This window comes from Miniopterus natalensis, chromosome 11 (assembly GCF_054644295.1).
Source record: "Miniopterus natalensis isolate mMinNat1 chromosome 11, mMinNat1.hap1, whole genome shotgun sequence".
NCBI classification, from domain to species: domain Eukaryota; kingdom Metazoa; phylum Chordata; class Mammalia; order Chiroptera; family Miniopteridae; genus Miniopterus; species Miniopterus natalensis.
Genome location: NC_142091.1, coordinates 37,541,901 through 37,563,854, shown reverse-complemented (window position 1 = coordinate 37,563,854; position 21,954 = coordinate 37,541,901). Strand labels below are relative to the sequence as shown.

The window sequence follows — 21,954 nt, the reverse complement described above, 5'->3', positions numbered from 1 at the left end:
TTATATATTTTGTAGAAAAATTCAAGTTAAGGAAATTGAACACTTATCTCTTTATGGAAAAGAGATTGCTTCCTAAGAATTTACATATTTCTTTCCTCAGTGATGTAAAAACACCCTAGGGCTTCCTGATCACATTATTGACAAGAAATGCAAATTGCTCCTTGGTTCTTTTTTCTTTAATGATAAGCAATCTATTTGACTTTTGTCTTTGTTTTTACAGTGGATTGGCAGGGTAAAATGGCCTTTGTCTCCATGAGATCCAAGCTCTTAAAGAGCAGAAACCATTTCTTATTCATCTGGAAGCACATAGTAGGCCCTTCATTAAAGTTTGCTTTATTCAGGAGAAATTGATTAGGAACGTGTCATATTTCATAGAGTTTTTCTGTAAAATAGAATAATGATGATTGGAAATAAGCTTCTCTGCTTGTTTTCTTGGCTTGAATGTCTTTAACAGATCATGTCATCTGTTTAGAATCAGTATTTCAGAGCCGAGGAAGGAAAGCATTTGGGTGAGAAATGATAGCCATAAAGTACTTTACACACAACTGCCAAAAGTCATTTTCCTTGCCCATTCCTTCAGTAAGGCCATACCATTACTCACCTCGCTGAATGTCCATGATTCCTCATTGTATGTGAATCAAATGGAGATGCTGACTCTTTTAATGTTGTCTACCAGCTTATCCCATAGCTTAGTAACCTGTTCAGTTTATTTAATAAATGGATTTTTTTTCTATTACAGTTTTAATTAGTATATATTTTAGAACAGAGACAAGAGTTTACTAGGTACAGCCAAACTGCTGTTAAGATTTATGTCATGGAAAATCAAGGAAAGTGTATTATTGACACTGTTGATAAACACCAGGAGAAAGGGGCACGTCCATTTAAAATGCAGTAATTGTGTATGAATGCAAACATATGTAAGCACATATATATTCATTGTGGGGGTAGGATTTTAGATTTTATCTGGAGGCAAGTTCTGGCAAGGTATTTGGATTAAAAGGGAGTCTGAATAAAGTTCAAAGCATGGTTTTATAGGTTTAAGTGGAAAATATTTTTATGGAAAGATAAGTTAACAAACTTATTTAGTAAAATTGATTGTGTCTCTGGTAGAATGTGTCTGAGATTTGCTTTATTAAATTCAGTAAAGTTGACTTTTTTGGAAGTATAGTTCCATCACTTTAAAAAATAAACTTTATTATTTAGAGTAGTTTTAAGTTTACAGAAAAATTGTGCAGAAAGTACAGAAACTTTCCATTTCTCCTCTTCTCCCCCACAATTTGTTTGTTACCATCTTACATTAGAGTAGTACATTTGTTACAATAGTTTAATCAGTATTAATAAAATATTATTAATTAAAGTCCATAGTTCACACTAGGGTTCACTCTTTGAGTTGTACATTCTCTGGGTTTTGACAAATGCACAATGTCATGTATCCACCTTACAATATCATACAAAATATTTTCCCTGGCCTAAAAATCCTGTGTTCCACCTATTCATCTCCCCACCCCCCTCTCTTAGAACCCTTGACAACTGCTGACCTTTATACTGTCAACATAGTTTTGCCTTTTCCAGAATGTCATATTGTTGGAATTATACAGTATGTAGCTTTTTCATATTGGCTTCTTTTATTTAGTAATGTGCATTTAAGGTTCCGTGTCTTTTCATAGCTCATTCTTTTTATCACTGAATAATATTCCATTGTTCGGATATACCAGTTTATTTATCTGTTGACCTATTGAAGTACATCTTGGTTTCTTCTAAGTTTTGGTAATTATGAATAAAACTGCTGTAGACATTCATGTGCAGTTTCTTTTGTTTGGACATAAGTTTTCAATTCATCTGGGTAAATATCTAGGAGGGCAATTGTTGGATCATATAGTAAGCCTATGCTTAGTTTTATAAGAAACTGCCAGACCACCTTCTAAAGTGACTGTACATATTTTGAATTGCCACCAATGATGAATGAAAGTTTCTGTTGCTTCACATCCTTGCCGGCATTTGGTATTGTCCGTGGTTTGGATTTTTACTGTTTTAATAGGTATGCAGTAGTATTTAATTACTGTTTTAGTTTGTAATTCCCTGATGACATTATGTTGGACATCTTTCAATATGCTCACTTGCCATTTGTATATATTTGTTGGTGAGGTGACAATTGAGAGCTTTTGCCCATTTTGAAATTGAGTTGTTTTATTGTTGAGTTTTTAGAGTATTTTGGATAACATTTCTTTATCAGATAAGTGGTTTTCAAATATTTTCTCCCAGCTTGTAGCTTATCTTTGCATTCTCTTGATAGTGATTTTTGTAGAGCATCAGTTTTTTTTTCAATTCTGTCCTTTTTTAATTACAATATTTTATCTGCAGGTACACTGAAATGAACCAATTGCTTTTATTATGTGACTTTGAAGTATCAACTCTACTGCATCCAATAACGAATCAATAATTACTTTTATAACATTAAGATAAAGTCATTTGTAAAGACAGTATCAATTGAGACTTCTTACACTTATGACTAATCCATTGTATACAAATGCCAGTCTTAAAAAAACACAATTCCAGAATAAGTGCAGTTACGCTGAGTACAGACAAGAAAGTAAGTACAGGGAACTCTTTGCCTATGCTATATCAAATGGATGAAAAGTAAAATTGATTTTGTACTGTAGGCCTCTATAAATAAACAAATAAATATAATCTTATCTTCTTTCCTGCCTGTATGCATAGATTCCTTGTACAAGTAACAGAATGGTCTATTCCATTCACTTCAATAAGATGGACTCTAGAAAAAGACTGAAAAGATTTGATAGTCAACTCCCAAATTTTATGCTTATTTTTTCTACTTCTATCAATTTCCTGACATATTTAACATAAGCAGGAATATCTTTTTAGTCAATTGAGCAATTGAAGACTCAAATAAAAACTCAAGAAAAAATACAATGTCTTGAAGAACCCTTGCAAATTGCATATATCCCATGTTGCTTTTGGTTTCCCATTTCTTCTTTGCTTCAAATCCCCATGCAAGTTTCTTCTTTGTTCAAGCAACCTGTGAATTTTCACCTTCCTTTTTGACTTTACAAAGATAAGGCAGGCAATCGCTTTGGCAGTTTTTATGCCAAGCTTTCAGGTAGTTAGCTGGTTGCTGAGTTCTTCAGCCTCAGTGTCCGCTATTCCACAGCCTGGTCTGTACTTCTTAGTTTTTTGCTTTTAAACAGGGGTTCAACCTGTCATTGACTCTAAAATACAGAGTAAGTTCCTTCCACTGGGTTTCATTTCAGGACTGTTCGCTATGAGATTCTTCTTCATTCTTCAATTTACCTTTCCTGGAGCTTTTTCTTTTTTTCCTTCTGAATCCTGAAGTTGAGGTTTTCTGTTCAGAGTGTTTTTTGTGTGCAATTCTTGACATTTATTCAACATATGTAAGGGAATTCCAGAAGGCAGTTCAGATGCATTTACTTTGCCTTTGCTTCAGTTTTTTTGGTCCATCTGTAGGGAAATCTGTTTTCAAAACGGCCCCATCTTTTTTATCTTCCTGGAAATTAAGTTCAGGGCTCTCTAATGTGTCTTAATCTTCAGAATTACACTCAATATCTCTTCCATTTAGGCCAGGAGGTAGCAGCCCACTCCACATATTTTCTTCAATCAGGACCCGGCCACCCTGCAGCCATCTTAAGTGTAGAGCATAAGTTTTAATTTTAATGAAATCCAACTTATCAGTTTCTTCCTTTATGGATCATACATTTGGTGGTGTATGTAAAAAATCATCTCCAACCCCAAGGTCACCTAGATTTCCTCCAGTGTTATCTTCTAGAAGTTGTACAATAATTTTTATTTCACATTTAGATCTGTAATCCATTTTGAGTTAATTTTTGTGAAAGGTCTGTATCTAAATTTTTTGTTTTGTTTTGTTTCACATGTGGCTGTTCAGTGGTTCCAGCACCATTTGGTAAAAAGGCAATCTTTACTCCATTGAATTGCTTTTGTGGCTTTGTCAAAGATGAGTTGACTCTATTTTGTGGGTGCCTATTTCTGGACTCTCTGTTCTGTGTCACTGATTCATGTTGTCCTTACCACACTGTCTTGATTACTGGAGCTTTATAGTGAGTCTTGGTGTTGGGTAATGCTAGTCCTCCAGCTTACTCTTCTCTGTCAGCATTGAGTTGGCTCTTCTGGGGTTTCTTGCCTTTCTGTATAAATTTAGCATCAGCTTGTTGATATCCACAAAATAATTTGTTGGGATTTCAATGAACGTATGGATCATTTCTTTTCTGTTACTCATTTTTGTCGTATTGTATTGTGATGTTAGGAAAGAGGCTTGAGATCTTTTGTAGTGTCTTTCGAGTTCTTAGACAGAACTGTCCCTAGACTTTAGATTTATTTATTCTCTTTTTCTTTGCTTACATCTGTACTCTTTCCGTTAAAATTACGGGTGCTGATAATTAAGTTACTTGACAGATAAGTTCAAGGAGTATTAAAGTGATTTAAACCATTATTCATTTGGAAACATTATGAATGTATAATTTTCACAGCCAGGACTTTCATATTAATAAATTTACCTGTGCTTTTAATCATTTAGAAAAAAGAAAGTGAGTGCCTGCAATTAAAAATTTTGGTGCTTCGAAATGAACTGGAAAGACAAAAGAAAGCTCTGGGACGGGAGGTGGCGTTACTGCATAAGCAGCAGTTTGCACTGCAGGACAAAGGTAAGTAAAAACACCTTGCCAACTGGCTGGCCTCTGCATTACGGCTTCCTCCCTTCCTCATATGCTCGGTCATCTCTATACATATGCTAATATAACTTAAAAATTTTTTTGAAGTATTTTGAAGTTGATTCATACAGACAAATATACAAATATACACACACACACACTACATTTCAAATTTCAAAGTGAGCACACCTACGAAAGCAGCCTCTTCATCAAGAAACAGCATATGAGGACCCCAGAATCTCAGAAGCTTCCACACTCTCCCTTCCATTCCGTACATCTTCAGCCAGACTAACTGCTGCCTTGGCTACTATACCAAACATTGGTTTTGCCTAATTTTGAACTTTATACAAATATAATACATACATTTTATGCGCTGGCTTTACTTCAACATTTGTTTATACAATTCATCCCTACCTGCATGTAATGTAGTTTTAGTTTATTCTTACTGCCAGTAATATTGCATCATATGAATATGAATTTACTCTTGCTTTTGGCATTTCAGTAATTTCTAGTTTAGGACTATTACAGATACTGCTTCCATGAATGTTATAGTACATGTTTCTTAATGAAATTTTCTTTTTTTTCTCATTTCTATTATATATGAACCTAGGGAAAGAATTACGTAGTCATGGGCTATGCATATCTTCGGCTTTAGCAGATTGTGTCCAAAAGCTTTCCAAAGTGGTTGTGACCGTTTACCTCCTTTCAGTCCAGCAATGTATCAGGTCTCTTGTCCTATATCCTTGTCAGTCTTTCGTACTTTCGCCTGTCTGGTGGGTATGCTGTAGTATCTCCTTGCAGTTTTAATTTTAATTTCCCTGCAGACTAATGAAGTTGAACACTATTTCGTATGTTTCTTCCTGATTGGGATCCACTCCTTTGTGAAGTACCTGTTGAAATCTTTTGCCCATTTTTTTATTGGCTTGACAATTTCTTTGGTAGGAGCTCTGCATATATAATGGAGAAGGGCTCTTTGTTTGAAATATGCAGTAAATGTATATTCTCCCATTCTGTGGCTTGCTAATTCATTCTTTAATGATACCTTTATATAAACTGAAGTTCCATTTTATTAGTCTATTTTTTTATATATTTAAGGCTTTTTGTGACCAGTTTAGGAAATATTTGCCCACTTTAATGACAAAAAGTTGTTCCCCTGTGTTTTCTCTGAAATGTTTCACTATTGTACTTTTCACATTTATATCTATAATTCATCAGGGATTGATATTTTGTGTATGATGTAAGGTAAGAGTCAAGATTCATTTTTTTCATATAGTTGGTTTACTCAGCACCATTTATTGAAGACCTTCCTTTCTCTGTGGCACAGCAGTTTCACTTTTGTCATAAATGTCACCTGACCATACACTTGCATGTCTGTTACAGGACCCTCTGTCCTGGTGCATTTGACCCATTTTTCTTTTCTTTGGCCATTTCCTCAGTGTTTTAATTTCTCTCATTATAATTGATCTTGGCATCAAAGTTCTCCCGCTTTGCCGTCCTTCAAGGTCACTTTCGTTATTATTGTCCTTTTCTGCTTTCCTATGAATTTCTGCACAGAAGAGAAAATCTTGGAAGGCTTTTCAGTGGGTCTACCTTTAATATATTTATCAATACAATCGGAGGATATAGATATCTTCACAGCGAGTCTTCTAAAACCAGAGAGTGGTATATGCCTTTATTAGATCTTCTTTGTAAACCATACTAACTTTAGTACATGGGTGTTTCCCATGCTTTATTGAATTTATTTCTATTTTTTGATGTTTTATGATACTATTGTAAACATGTTTAAATTTTATTTTTCTACTCTTCACTGATATTTAGAAATACAATTGATTTTTTTCAGTAGTATTTATTTTATTATATGTGCAAAGAAAAATTCCCCAAAAGTTTTAGGGACAAACTAGTAGTTGTTAATGTTAGGGTAATGGTCCTGCAGCTGCAGCTCTTCCTCTGGTTATTTATTTACATTGTAAGTCAGTTATATTTATAATTAAATCTAGTATTTAATGAATCTTTAGCCAAGTTAAAATATTTTAAAAGCACTTGAGTCCCTGGTATTGGTAACATGCAGGAGACAAATATATTTTTCACTTGCTTTGATGTGTGTTTGCTAGGCAGTAGTGAAATGATTTGCTAATGTGAATATTATCAGTGACTTCTTACATATTAAGACTTCTCCTTGGCTCTTGGTGCAAATCTAGGCACTTGGTTCTTAGCCCAACTGCTCGCTTAGGATACAAAGTCAGTAATATATGATACTCAGTCTTTGCTACTGATTTTTCTGAATGACCATAAAGGAATTACTTCTGCATCTTTTTACACATCTGTGCGGTAAGGATAGCAGTTTGTAATAGTGCCATAGGGATTAATTTGTGTAAACATTTGGAAGAAACCAGGTGCTTGTTATATATTTTATATTTTTGTTTATAAAAATTCATTGCAGCAGGATGATTTATTGGAAAGAGCAAAAAAGATAATTTTTATCCATGCTGCTGAGTGGCCACATTACTCTGAGGGGCCTCGTTACTCCATACCCATACGTTTCCCATTCCCATATCTCAAAGGCACTGATTCTCAACTTGTGGTCTACAGCAACTTCCAGCTGGGTCATGAGCTGATCTTTTCAGTATTAATGTTTATTAATGTATATATTTTCATTTCTGGCAGATATTAGTAGTTTAACTTATGCTGTTTAATAAAAAACAGATTTCCCCTCATTAGTGTCTCAAGTCAGATAACCTTTCCATTAAATAATTATATGTTGGTTTACAGGGCCTTTTGCCCTAACTTAACCCCCAAGTCTTTGAGAAGCAGCACCACTCTATTTAAATTAGTTTGCTTGAAATTTGATTTAGAAAATGGTATGAAACTGATCTTGAGGAAATGTGTTCAGTAGAGCCTAAATACATTTTATAAATGTTGATAAAATTCAAGAACTCCTCAGTGATGCCTGGGGAGTGACACTAACTCTTTAAAGGCAGAATCCCCTAATCTTTGTAGGAAGAAGCTACTTTTTAATGCAATTAGTTTCTTGATAGTAACAATAACATATGTAGTACTTTACAGTTAAAAGCGCTTACACAGAGATTACCATATTTGATCCTTTAAGCATTCCTGAAAGCAAAGTATGGCAAATAGTGTTACCTTCATTTTACATGAGATACTGAGAAAGTAAGTGACTTGGCCAGCTACGACAGACAGAAACAAAGTTGAGATGCAGATCCAGACTTTTTGACTCCAAATTCTCTGCTTTCTCACTGTTCCATACTATCAAAAATCTTGCAAAATACATTTATTTGAATCCTGCATAAGTCCTTTGAAGCAGATAAATTTTATCAAGATTATGTAATATGTCAGATATTTCACTTATGGCAGGTATATCATTTAATTCTTAAGACAGTCCTAGAGATAATAATTTTTACCCCTTTTCCTGGGGTAAAAGAACTGAGACTCAGAGACATTTCCCAAGGTCACACAAATAAGTAACGGATCCAAATTCAGATTTAGGTTTCTTTGATTCCAAAGCCAGTCTTATTTCTGCTGAACACAGTATCATTATTCTGGCAGATAAACTGATGGTTTGCTGGTTTTCCATTTGGCCTGGAGAACTTTGTTCTCTGGTATTCCTTTTTATAACAGGATAGGTGAAATGAGTTTCCCCAGTGATTTCTTTTATTCCGTCACATCTTAATTAAGTGATTGGAATTAAAGATCTGCCATTCTCTCGGTCTGTCTTTAGACAAGTCACAACTTTTTTGGACGTATTTCCTCTTTACAAACAAACCAAACAAAATTTTGAATTAAATAGTCAAGATTTCTTATAGCTTTGAGATTCTAGTTGTCTCAGAAGGATAGGGGCAGAAAAGATGGGGATCTGTTCACCTTTTTTATGAATCTCTTTAGTTTTCAAAGTTTGATACCAATGATATATTTCCCAGCAATGAAAGATTAAAAAAAAAAATTCTCTGACCCAAGTGTGTCAATAGATGTCATTTGTTAACTGGAAAGCCATTTGATGGGACCCACCTCTTGGAATTCTGTAACTAGCTATATTCTTTAATTCGTTTTGGTAAGCAAGCACAAAAACAAATACATTGTTTTAGTGACATTGTGTATAAAAGAGGTAAGATTTCATTGCTCAGATTTGGGGAAAGAATTCCTCTTGGTAATTCCAGTGAATTAAAAGTTTTGAATTTTTTTTTATTGCCAAAATAAGAAATGTTTTATATGACGTCCCCAGCAGTTATGATTTCGTCATTTTATAGTAAAGTCTAATAATTAAGGTGAACTATATATCGGATTTGTTCTATTTAATTAGCTTCTGACTTGGTCAATAAATTATTCTGCTCTTTTAGCCTGCATCTCAAATAAAAGAAGAATCACATAGTATATTTAAATGGGTATTTAAAGTTTCTGTCAAAGGTCCTAGGTTTTTATTTGAAGTTATAAAGATATTTTATGAAGTTACTATGTAATAATTTTCTTCTTTTAGGTCATAAGGTCACAGATTGAAAAATTACACCTCACAGATTTTATAAGTCAAGATATATTTATTTGAAATGGTGGTAAAATTTAAATTTTATTAATCTGTGTGTGTTCCGATTTTTTTGTAGCTATCTGACAGAAATTCCTAAACAGACTGCCTTCAAAAATTTTAATATCTGTCTTTCAGAAGTTTTGGGACCTGCGGACAGTTTTCCCCTGGAATTTATGCTATTAAAGTTTCTTTGCTTTCAGCTATTGGTACTGCATGCAGCTTATGAAAGGCAGTAAAAGCCAGACAGCTTGGTGGTTGTGAGGGTAACTGTGGGTCCTCAGTAAACCTCAGACTTTCTTCTCAGAATGATTCATTTTTCATATATTTGTAATGATCTATTCCAGTAATGACTTGACTGAATTGTGGGAAAGTCAGATTTATCATATTTTAACCCCTCCTTTTGCAGTAGAAGGTACAAATGTGTAGAAATAAACCACCTAACGGAATTTTACTTTGGTTTATCATCATTTTTTTCTCTTCTTACTCCCCAAAAACATTAGAAGTGGCATTTACAAAAAACATTTGCAGTTAAATGGTTCAGCATAGGAGGAAAAAGAGGTCATTGGGCACGTAAAGGAAATAGGGAGAGCGCCGGGCATGTGCGTGTGCGCTGGTGCACACCTTCACTTCTTCCATTCATCTCTTGTGGAACACATGCACACAACCAGGCACTGTGTAAGATGTTAGAAACAGAATGACAAGTGTGATTTACTCTATGACAGAGCTGTGTAGAGGGTGCTATAGAATACAGAAGATTAGCATCTGAAAATCAGAACACCCGGTAAAAACGGGGTGATGGGGGCTGAACCTAAAAGAATATCTAGTAGATAGCTAGGTAAGGGAGAAGGTAAGACTTCCCAGGTAGAGGGAGGCCTTTATACAAGGACATAGAAGTAGATTAGAGCATTGCAGGTAATTCCAGTAAAGCTTCAACTGAGGATACATTTGAGTCTAGGTCCATAGGAGAGCCTAGAGAGGTAATAAAGGAAGTTTATGTAGAAAGGTTTGAAGATCTGTTGAAATAACTTAAGCAAATTTTTCAAAGACAAAAAGTAGATAGGACTGTCTTGATGACTGCAATATAGATTGTCTTGATGACTACAATGGAGATTAGATGTATATTTTAGAAAGTTCTCTTTAAGAAGTTGAAGATAGAAAATTGCCATTTAGGAAGTTATTACAGTAATCTAAGCAATACACAATTAAAATCTAAATAGGTTGGGAATGTAAAGGGAGAAGGGAATGTTTAGGTTCAAAAGATATTTGGATGGTAGACTCTACTGTTAATGGGTTAGTGGATTTGAGGAGAGGGAGAGAGGGAGAGCAGGGTTTAGGATAGTTTCCATTAGTCAAGACAAATACTAGAGGAGAAGCAGATATTGGGGTAAAGATGGAAGAGGGGAGAATTAAGACTTCCAGTTTTGGATACTTACTTAGTGGGTGAGATAGTCAATATGAATCGAACAAATAAATGTCAGATTGTGGCAAGTACTAGAAACAAGCTGCAGTGAGAGGAGCTAACTGGGGGAGACCGTTTTTACAGAGATTGCTCAGAAAAGGTTTGTTTGAGGAGCTTGGTGTTAAGTGATGAGAGTTTCTGGAGTACAAACAGAGGGAGCAGAAGTAAAAAGGCTGGGGCATAGGAATGGTCTGGACTGTAGAATAGGAACAAGACCGCTGTCCCTGGAACATAACCTGTTAGGAAGAAAGTAGTATGAGATGGGGTTGTGATGAGAAGGAATCCGAAGCTTAAATGAACGTACTTGCTTATCTACTGACCAGGAGGAGGCGGCTCAGAAAACGCACAGGTCAGGCGGGTTCCGTACTGGGCAGTAGGCAGGACTGAGAGCCCTCTTGTTTTGGGATAGTGTGAGGTCAGGCAGTTAGGTACTGGACTTAGGGGAGGTTTAGGATTTGGGTAATGAATGGAGTAGTCACCTCTAAGACTGGGAAAGCTAACTAATGAGGAAATTGTAGAATTGCTGGACAGTATGCCTATTTGTGTTTTGTGGTTATTTTTAAAGTAAAGTGAGTGAGCCAGTTACGTAGTTTTCTCTGCCCCCTTGGAGCTTCATGGGGGGTAGGTTGAGATGCAAATATTGAATAAAAGGAAATTACCCCATTTTACAGGTGAGGAAGATGAAGTTCAGAGAAGCTGAGACTTGCCTAGAGTCCTGAAAGTAGCATAGGTAGAATTTTAACCCAGATCTTTCCGATTTCCTAAATTGATGGGCTTTTCAGTACAGTACACTGCCTCCCATAGGATCTGTCTGTTGTATGTTAGCACTAAAATTAGCTCTGACCTTCATAGCTGTTGAGCCAATTGTGCAGAGTTATGAAAAGTATCATTTGCTTCTCGTTGCCTGTTATAAGGAAGTATATCAGTTCTTTAGGGAGAAAAAAATCTTCTCTTGGCACTAAATTCTGAGAGGAATTTACTACAGTTTCTTGTGTGCTAGATATTAAATATCATAATGAAATACAGTCAATTGCAATTTTGCAAAAGTTACAGCAAGAAATATCTATTAACCCTTGAGAAAGGCAACATCATAAATCATAGTAGAGAAAAGGCATTTCTGCAGGGAGGGAAACTAAAATAGTTGAAGTATATTGCTTTTTGGTCATCTGACTTGATGTAGAAAACCCAGAAGAATGACAGTTTATTGGTTTTAACTGTAATTTTTGACAGGGGCTGGCCATTGGCCAGTCTGAGACCAGACTCTCTGGTGAGAGAGAGGCTAAAGAGTCTGTGTTTTGTTTTATTGATGGAAGCAAAATTCATATTTGCTAGATTTACAGGAGACAGAATTGACGTTGGTTATTAAAATTCAAGTGCCTAATTTGAATTCTTGCTGAACAGAGGGGCCATCTGAGAGTGGAACATTGGTGTATGCAGGGCCAAACATTTGAGAAAGCAATTTTGGAGTATTGTAAACAAAGCACATGCATTTGCTTTCCCTCCCCCTCAATGACCCATTGATAGGATAGTAAAGAAATGTGCATAAAGAGTAAATCTGTGGTGATGGTGAAAATAAAAGAAGGTGCCATCAGAACAGCAAAGATTTTGACACAGTTCTCAAAGACACAAAGAAGATAGGATTGTATGACGAATAAACTAGAGTAGAGAGAAACTACAGCCTAGAACACAAATGGAAAATGCTGCAGGGGGGTGGTTTCTGGTAGAGCTCTCAGAGGCCTCAACTTGGAATTGAGGAGGAATGGTGGAGCAATAATTAGGGAAGCTAGGCCTACTGCCCCATTGTCTTTCCTCTAGGAATTCAGATTAACTTCCTATAACATTTGCTCCATTTGCTTTCTAAACATAATGGATTCTTGACCTGGTTAGGTCCCATGGTATGAGTGTTTGGCATAGAAAGGTAGAGCAGAGCCTTTCTGTAGACTTTTACAACCCACCCAGAGGGAAAACATGAAAGGCAGCTCTACTTAGGAGTGAAATACCCTAAAGTTATACAATCCCAAAGTCAAGTTTTCTCGTTTGACAGTTGTGATGATTTAAAGTAAAGGTACTACCTTCTCGCAACATATATACCCTTAAGGAAAGCCTAATTGTCAGTAGGACCTGCCCACTTATACTTGAGCTGGCACTATAAATAAATCTTTATAGTGTCAAAGGAAACCTACACTAACCACTTATACTAATCAACCTAATCATGTATTAATGAGTTTGAAGGAAAAAACAAGGGTCATCATATATTTGAGGAAAAACAAAGGTCATCATATATTTGAGTATGAATGAGACCAAATTGAATAAACAGAAGAGCTGACCCAAAAGAAAATACAAAGAACAGAGAAGGGCTTTAAAACCCTCAAATTAACATCCTCAGATTTGATTTCCAGCTTCTGCCTAGGATGTAGAAAGGTGGGAGGAGCTTTGCTTCCATCCTAACAACGAGAAAGCTAAATGATGTACAAAATTATAACTCTTCTTGAATCTATCAGAGAACCAATATTGCTGGGCAACCAAGTTACCCGATATGTAAATAAAGACCGTCATATATAAGGAGAGGCAGGATGTGAGGGCTGATTCACCACTCGTAGAGCATGAGAGAAAGTTGGGGCCACTGTATAAAAGGTAAAATAATTTAGCTGCAGTTTTTAACAAATTGCTAATCACTATTGTGGGCTGCTATGATACTGTAGCAGATATAAGGCAATTCACACTTGCTTGCAGTTTATTCTGCATGGACCTAACTCATATGTTCACAAGAAAGATTGGAGGTATGGCAGAAAATTGTAGAAAGTCTCCCTTGGTGGTATAGGTCTAGAGGAGGGAAGTAGATGCTGTTACAAGAAAGTCATACCCTTCTTCATTAAGAACAAAAGCATTAAGCCTCTGGGGAAGTGCCTGCAAACCCTGCTGTCTCCAGGGCATAGGTGAAAACCTATTGATTGGAGGAAGAAAAAGGAAAAAGCCACTGTCCTTGGGGATGGGGTAGGAAACTGTGTTGGATCTAAACTATTAGAAATCTCCTATCCATAGAAGAAGGAGAATATTACTGAGAAAGCCCTACCTAGATAATGCAGGGACATAGGGTAAGCCTGGCTTGATAAGGGCAGCAGACAAACTCCCTACTCATCTCCCCTTCCAGGCTAGAAAGCACAAAATAACAAGTCATAGTAGTTAACCACTTTAGGAGAGGCAAGAGCATGGTGAGACACCCTTACATAGGTACAGGGAACACCTAAATCTGAGGGTAGAACAGCATCATTGAGAAAAAGCCTCCAGCAAACCACCCCCTCCACCACTACCACCCTCAAAAGGAAAAGTTAGAGGAAATTTGAAGGTTGTGATACACTGAAGGTAACAGTGGCAGTAATAAAAGGCCCAGATATAGCTCAATACCTGACTATTGACTCAAACCCCAAATTAAACATAGAAGAAGCATGCCCTCTTTTTTGTTGTACTGCAGTTGATGTTCAGGATTGAGTCAGAAGTTTTGAGACAAGAAAAGCAAAACAAAAAAACCAGCAACCCCCCCCTCCCAACAAAATGTCAAGAGAAGAAATTAAATAGAAAAAGACTCAGAAATGACTCAGATGTTGGGACTATCAAAGAAGGAATTTAAAATGACTGATTAATGTGCTTCAGGCTTTTGTGGAAATGTGGATAGTATATACACATGTATGGTAAGTTTCAGCTGAGAGATGGAAACTATAAGAAAGAGTCTAATGGACAGGCTATAAATAAAAAAATACAGTGCCAGAGATAACAATGCTTTTAACAGACTCATTAGTAGATTTGACATAACTGAGGAAAGAATCATTGAACATGAAGATAGGTCATAGAAATTATCCAAACTGAAATCAAAGAGACTCTTTAAGATAAAACTAAGATAATTCATTATTAGCACTCCTACACCTCAATAAATGTTAAAGGAAACTCTGCAGGGGAAGAAATGTAATACCAGACAGAGACATGGCTCTACACATACAAAAAAATGAAGATTTCTGGAAATGGTTGAAATGAAGATATTATAAAGGCATTTTTTTATTTTTCATTGCTCTAAAAGACAATTGATTTTTAAATGTACACATAGCAATGTTTTGGGGTTATAACATGCATGAAGTAAGATGTATGAAGAATTTGAAGAGTGGGGAAGTTAAGAATTAGGGGTGTATTATTTTTGGGTTTTTACACTATATGAATGGTATAATATTTGAAGGTAGACTTTATTAAAGTTTGTCTCTCTCTCTCTCTCTCTTCCTCTCTCTCTTTCTCTCTCAAATAAATAAAAATATGTCCTCTTACCTTTTTAGTGGTTGCCCCAGAGTTTATAGTATAAACTGTAAGAATAAGCCACTAGGAAGGAAGAGGGAATCATTAAAAAAACACACAAAGAAACAGACTCAATCCAAAAGCATAAAAAATTGGGATAAAGCAACAAAGAATAGATGAAACATATAGAAAACAACTAGCAAAATGGTAGGCTTTAAACATATCAGTGATTATGTTAAGTGTAAATGGTGTAAATACCTCAATTAAAAAATAGAGGTTCAGATTTTATATAAAAAGAGGCCTAACAATGCTATCTAAAAGAAAACCACTTTCAATATAAAGACATAAATTAGATTAAAGGCAAAAGAATGGAAAAAGTACACCATGCAAATACTAATCAAAAGGCTGAAGTGGCTATATACAGAGTGGGGCAAAAGTAGTATTATAGTTGTGAGTATGTGAAACAGTTTATTTTTGTATTATTATTTACTAATTATTGTATTTTCTGTAAGAACAGCTATAAACCTACTTTTGCTTCACCCTATAACTATCAGGCATAGTAGACTGCTAAATAAAGAGTATTATTGCCCTGGCTGGGTGGCTTAGTTGGTTGGAGCATCGTCCTGTAACACCAAAAGGTTGTGGGTTCAGTTCCCAATCAGAGCACATACCCAGGTTTCGGGATTGATTCCTCTGTCAGGGTGCATATGGGAGGCAACCAATTGATGCTTCTCTCACATTGATGTTTCTCTCTGTGTGTCTCTCCCTCCGCCTTCCTCTCTCTAAAACATATTCTTGAGTAAAGATTAAAAAAAAAAAAAAGTACTACTTACAATAAAGACAGCTCCACACAACTGGTTGGAGCGTCATCCCGTACATCAAAAAGGTTGTGGGTTCGGTTTCTGGTCGGGACATATACCTAGGTTTCAGTTTGATCCCTGGTTGGGGCAGGTGAGGGAGGCACCTGATCATTGTTTCTTTCTTTCTCTCTCTCTCTCAAATAAAAATATGTCCTCGGGTAAGGATTAAAAAAAAAAAGATATCACAATGTGGTGAAAAAGTCACTTCACGAAAAGGCATAACAATTCTAAATATGTATGAATATAACAGTAGAGCTCCCCATCTCCCCTTTATATATATAATCAATAAAAACATGTCCTCGGGTGAGGATTAAAAAAAAGGTATTACAGTGTAGTGAAAAGGTCAGGAATGAGAGAGGAAACATCACTACAGATCCTATAGAAATTAAAATGATAGGTAGTATTTTGAATAACACAATGGTAGTGTTTCAGAAGGACACTGGAGCAAGGCTGAAGAGAGTTTCACTGGCCAAATCTGGGACCACTTGAGTACTAAAATAATTATATACAGTAATGAATTATAAATCATTGAAAAATGGAATTCATGGTTCCATATTGATAAAAGATTGCTGATGGAGAAGGGAGGTCTCTTTCTTAGAGAAGAGTGCTGAGTACTAACTAATAAATATGGAAGGAGTACTGGAGTTAGAATGTTATTTTTTTGCAACCATAGTAAAGATTGATTCAAGCAGAAGACACCAATCAATGTTAAATCTGGGTAGAAATTTAGATGAGAAGCAGGACATATGCATGGTCTTAAAGATGGACATCAATGATTGTGTATGTGATATTGTTAGCATAGGTAGCTAAATAGTAAAGGAAGGGAGCAAAGGAAATCAGACATTATTAAGCATAATCAACTAGGGAGCCAAGCCTACTTAACCAGGAAGCTTCAGCTTTACAAACCCCAGGGGACTGCAGCACTGCCCAGCAAAAGAGATTAACCCTTCCCTCCCTCTCCCATATTGGGAGGCCTCCTTTTCAGTCTCCGGGTTCACTGGCCCAGACAATAGGGGGAGGTGCTTCTATGAGGCATGTGGAGCCAAGATGGCAACCATAGAGGCCTGTCTGTCTAGCCTGGGGAAAGGATCACATGGGATAAGCAACACGGAAGATCTAGGAAATAGATTGGTTTAGTGGGTGGGCCCATCAGAACTCCATGAAAGTTTGGGAAGTTGATTGGTTAACTTGAAGAAAAGCCTGACCCTTTCCAAGCCTGAGATAATATAATCCCAGTTTAACAAAGAAGCTCTCTCTTGGTAACAGCTTACCTGATTTGTTCACATGCTGTCTCCATAGCAGCCTTGTGGCCCTAGCAGCAGCAGTGTGGCTGGCTGGTGGCTGGGTGGACTTCAAGCAGTCTTCAAGCCGAGCCTGGGTACTGGATATAGCAGTTCCAGCTGGCTGGAGCACAGCCAGGAACCGGACTAAACTTTGACATGCACAGAATCTCTAGACATTGCCCCTATTTCTGGACTTGATGAAGACAAGATTGAACTTTTCCCAAGGTGAGACAGATGGAGATGAGACATCAGAAACCTGGGAACAGCCTTCTGTCTCCACCCAAATAAATCTTATGTCACAACTTCCCACTAAGTGGGTCTCTAGGAATGCTTTCCTTGAGAACCATGAAAGAACCCGATTTCCACCCGCAGCGTTATTCTTAGAAGGACACAACAGCAATTGTGTAGTATTCAGGCTGGTGATATATAATCTGAACAACATTTAACGAGATTGAGCACATCATTGCCTCAGTGTTATTACTCCTCTGATGGGACTTTTGGAAAACTTAGGTTAAGTTTTTTGAGGTATCTTCAAATACTTAGCTCTTCTCTGTATGATCCTAAACCAAAATCAATCAGTTTTGTTCCAGAGCCCACTCGTCACCAATGAAGTGTATACCTTTTGACAGAAAATTGAACCTGATAGGTTTTGGAGAGATGGTGCCAGTGTGCATTCTAAAGCCTGTGGAAAACCATAGCCTCTCAGATGACCCCTTTCTGGGTTTGGATCTATTCTTTTTATTTGGAAATCATCGTGGACTTACAGAGAAATTACAAGAATAAGAAGAGTACAGACATCACCTATAATCTTCATCCCAATTTACCTATTGTTAATATTTTACCCTATATGTTAGCTGGCTAATATATTATTAAAATTTAATTTTCCTTTCTTCACTCTGCAAGGTTTTTTCTCTCCCCTCTTTTGGTCATGTAATACATTCTCAAGAGCCTTCAGAACTGAGGAGGGTGTATACATTTGCATTTTGAAGCCCAGATCTGCCTTTTCCCTATTTGTGGTGTCACCAGCAGCGTTAGAGTTGAGGCAGCCTAGTTTACCTGTGAAGAAGGTTATTGCAAATTTCTGCAGTGGCAGAAGAATTCCTGTGCATTCTGGTAGGAAGTAGATGGTTGGGGGGTGTAGGCTGTCAATCTAAATGTCTTCTGAAATCATTGATGAAGATTTGGGGAGGAATTATATTGGGGCTAAAGAAGATAAATAGTATTCCTTGATTAAGTTCTATTTTGGGGGCAGAGCTACCAATTTACTTAAGGTCATTTAAGTACAGTTGAGAAAGAAGAGTAGGATGCTTAGAAATAAGTTGATAAAGTTACCTAGGTTGGTAAATTTATTGCTCAGGTAAACTACTTGGCTCAATTAATCTCTTTCTTGTTCCTCCCTATAGGAGATATACAAAAACATTTAGGGCACCCTTTCCTACTGGATCAGAGTTCATCAAACTAAACTTTGTGAGATCTAGAGCTTAGTGTTATCAGGATCTAAGACTGTTTCTCTGTGCTTCAGGACTGCTGGAATTATCAGGCCTGGATTGTCAAAAATGTAAGACTCCCATTTTCTTAGAGTAGGAAGATGCCAAAGAATTTTATGATCACATAAATAGAAATGGAAGTTCCAAAAGTTTATATAAATACCAAAAAAAATCAGGCATATAAACACAAATATTAATCATTGCAGTGCTAAAGCAAACACAAAAGAAATGAAGTGTCCTGTAATGGGATTAAGGTATGGAGTATCAAAATGGGGAATATTCATATAATTCACATCCATGGAGTGAAGTTTACACAGACATTAAATATCATAACTCAAGACTACTGTCAATATGTAAAAATGCTTGTGACGTAATGCGGAAAAATCAGAATGTACATTCCCTGCACACTGTGATTGTAACTAAAACTACTTATGAATAACATGAAAGTTCTTAAAAACTGTTTATATTATGAACTATATTGTAGTAGTCAAATACAGGTAATTTTTTCTGCTTTTTATACTTTTAGTAATATTGTTTTATAGCATTTTTGGTTGAAATGAAATTAACCACTTTTTAAAAAAATGAACTTTATTTTTTAGAGCAGTTTTAGGTTGATAGCAAAATTGAGCAAAAGGTACAGAGAATTCTCATATACCTTGGCCCCCACATGTGCACAGCCTCCCCATTGTCAGTATCCCCCATCAGAGTGGTACATTGTTACAATTGATGAACCTTTAGTTAATCATCATTAACGCCCAGAGTCCTTAGCCACTTTTTACAAAAATGAAGTTGTTTGAATTTTGAAATCTCACCAGGGTTTATTGGTCAGCAATCCAGAAATCTGTACGCTGGGAATCTTAGACTCTTACTCTCTGGTGCCTGCTAGAGGCTGGACTTCTGTAAAAATTAAACCAATAGGGAAATTTATTCCAGTTCAACCCCCTGGAAGACCACTACCCGACCCACTTTACCTTTTAACTCTTTATTTCCCTCTCACAGTCAGGTGACTGGGCTTTGCCTGTATGGTTGTGGTTGAGCATCTCTGTCTGCACGATTACATCTGGAATTGTCTTCTTCCATCTCTCTCTAGGAAGTACATTTTCAACTGAGCACCTTAAGCTTCAACTCCAGAAGGAATCCCTAAATGAGCTGAGGAAGGAGTGTACTGCAAAAAGGTAAATGAAACTCTGAGAATAATTGTCGTGTGTCGAATTTACTTTGAGGATAGGATTTGGAAAAGTAGGATTCATTAAAAGTTGCTGTTATTAATTTATATCCCACACACCTCAGTCCCATATTCATTTATTCAGCAAATGCTTATTAAGCACTTACTGTGTGTCGTGCACTGTGCTAGAGGCAGTTATTAGAGCCCCTAGTGTATAGTCATAGTCAGAAACGAGAACTGTTCTAGTTTTCAAGGCCACAGCACCATGATGTAGTGTTTGAGTCTCCTTTTCCTGTCATCAAAATTTAGCGTAGTTTGTAGTTTTTTCTTGTCATTTCTTTAGATTTACTCATGTTTAGTGTTAGCTCATTTGATTACCTCTACAGCTCCTAGATTATCATCTTTCTGGCATTGGCTCCCCATGTTTCCAGTTTACCCCCCACGTTGCTGTCAGAACTCCCTTAAAATACTATCTTTACCATATCTTTCTCTCTTTTTAGGAGCCCATGGTGATTGTTTTACTAACTTTCAAATGACCTTCAGTAAATTGTATAACTTTAGCTGTATAACTGTAGCTAATTTCAGTCATTCCATAACATTCACTTAACAAGTGCTAATGTTTTTTCTCTTTTATTTTTTCCAACACATGCTTAATTTGTTGCTTTTCTTTCGCTCATCCTTACTCATTTTTTTTCTGGAAAGTCGTTTCATCCTGCATTTTTCTTTAAAAAACCTTAGCAATTGAGGATTCAAAAATGTTAGACCTAGAAAGAACCTTGGGTTTCATCTAGTCTGATCCTCTCAGTTTGCAGATAGGAAAGCAAGGCTCTGGGAAGTTACCCTTTGCCCGGCTCACTGGGAAAGCAGAACTAGATCTCTGTGTGTCTTCAGGGCGGTTTGCGTTATATAACGACGTTTACAATCCATTTTGACCTGCGGCTTCTTCTAAATTCCTTTTTTCTTAAATTGTTAACACAGTTGAGCAGGTAATTTGTTCTGTAGGTATTTTATCTGTTGTTTATGTTTCTTATGTAGATCAAAAGAGGAGCTGCATCATCTCATGCCACAGCTTTTTGCTTGTTTGTTCTTTTTCTGACATTATTTTTCTAACATGGCAGCAGGTGTTTTTTTTAGGTAGTTGTAACATGTAGTTGTAAGTGAAAAGAAAATACTTTCTTCAGGAGCTACCATATGGATATTTCCTGAAATCAAATAGCATCAGATTAAATGAGGCGTCGGTTACCTTACTTGTCCTTTTTACATCATGTTTCCTTGTTTGTAAAATAGATATAATAATATCAATCTAATAGTGTTGTTATAATAATTAAATAAAGCCATTTGTAACGCTCCTGGCATATAGTAGTAGGTACTCAGTCAATGTTGACTTGTACCCTTTACATTTCTTAGCGTGATGCTGGACACACACACAATAGGCCTCAGGATGTATCTAGTTAGCTTAATTGATAGTATTTGGAGATAGGTCAGAACTAATGTTAGGTACTATTCTTGCCTCTACTGCTAAGTTTCTGTGGCCTACTGTATGTAGACTGTGCAATCTTTTTCTGTGTTAATTAGTGGAAATAAATGTTTGAAAGCATGTAAGCATTTTTTTTTAGCAGATATACTTTTTTCTCTCTCCTCATTAGAGAACTCTTTCTGAAGACTAATGCTCAGTTGACAATTCGTTGCAGGCAGTTACTATCTGAGCTTTCCTACATTTATCCCATTGATTTGGTAAGTTTCAAATTCTCTGAAAAAAAGGTGTGTTTTTGTTTTAAAAGATGATTTCTATTTGAAATTCCCTCTCAATGGAAAAACTCATTGCTCTAGTCTTAGTCATATGTTCTGTCATGAGTTCATTCAGGTGCTAATTAATATCTATTTTAAAAGTAGAGTTAGACTTTAGATTAGGTTTCACCATTTGATTTTAAAAATTTTTTTAGTTCTTATTGCTTTTTTAGAGAGAGAGGAAGGGAGGGGGAGAGAGAGGAAAACATCAATGCTAGAGCAAAACATGGATTGGTTGCCTCCTGCATACCCCCTACTGGGGATGGAGCCCAAAACCTGGGCATGTGCCCTGACTGGGAATCGAACTGGCAATCTTTCAGTGCCCAGGAAGATGCCCAACCAACTGAGCCACACAGGCCAGGGCCACCATTTGATTTTTTATACCAGTTTGTTGGAGGGA

The 21,954-nt window shown here is 36.4% G+C and overlaps 1 protein-coding gene and 1 pseudogene across 1 annotated transcript in view; one reads left to right on the top strand and one right to left on the bottom strand.

The window, feature by feature from the left end:
* Positions 1–21,954, top strand: part of UVRAG (UV radiation resistance associated) — a 242,541-nt gene that overhangs the window by 106,248 nt on the left and 114,339 nt on the right. Inside the window, exons 8-10 of the mRNA XM_087821652.1 lie at positions 4,568–4,694; positions 19,692–19,776; positions 21,413–21,500. Coding sequence (XP_087677778.1) covers positions 4,568–4,694; positions 19,692–19,776; positions 21,413–21,500 — 300 coding nt within the window. The remainder of the gene's footprint in view (positions 1–4,567; positions 4,695–19,691; positions 19,777–21,412; positions 21,501–21,954) is intronic.
* Positions 2,840–4,270, bottom strand: LOC148091971 (protein FAM204A pseudogene; annotated as a pseudogene).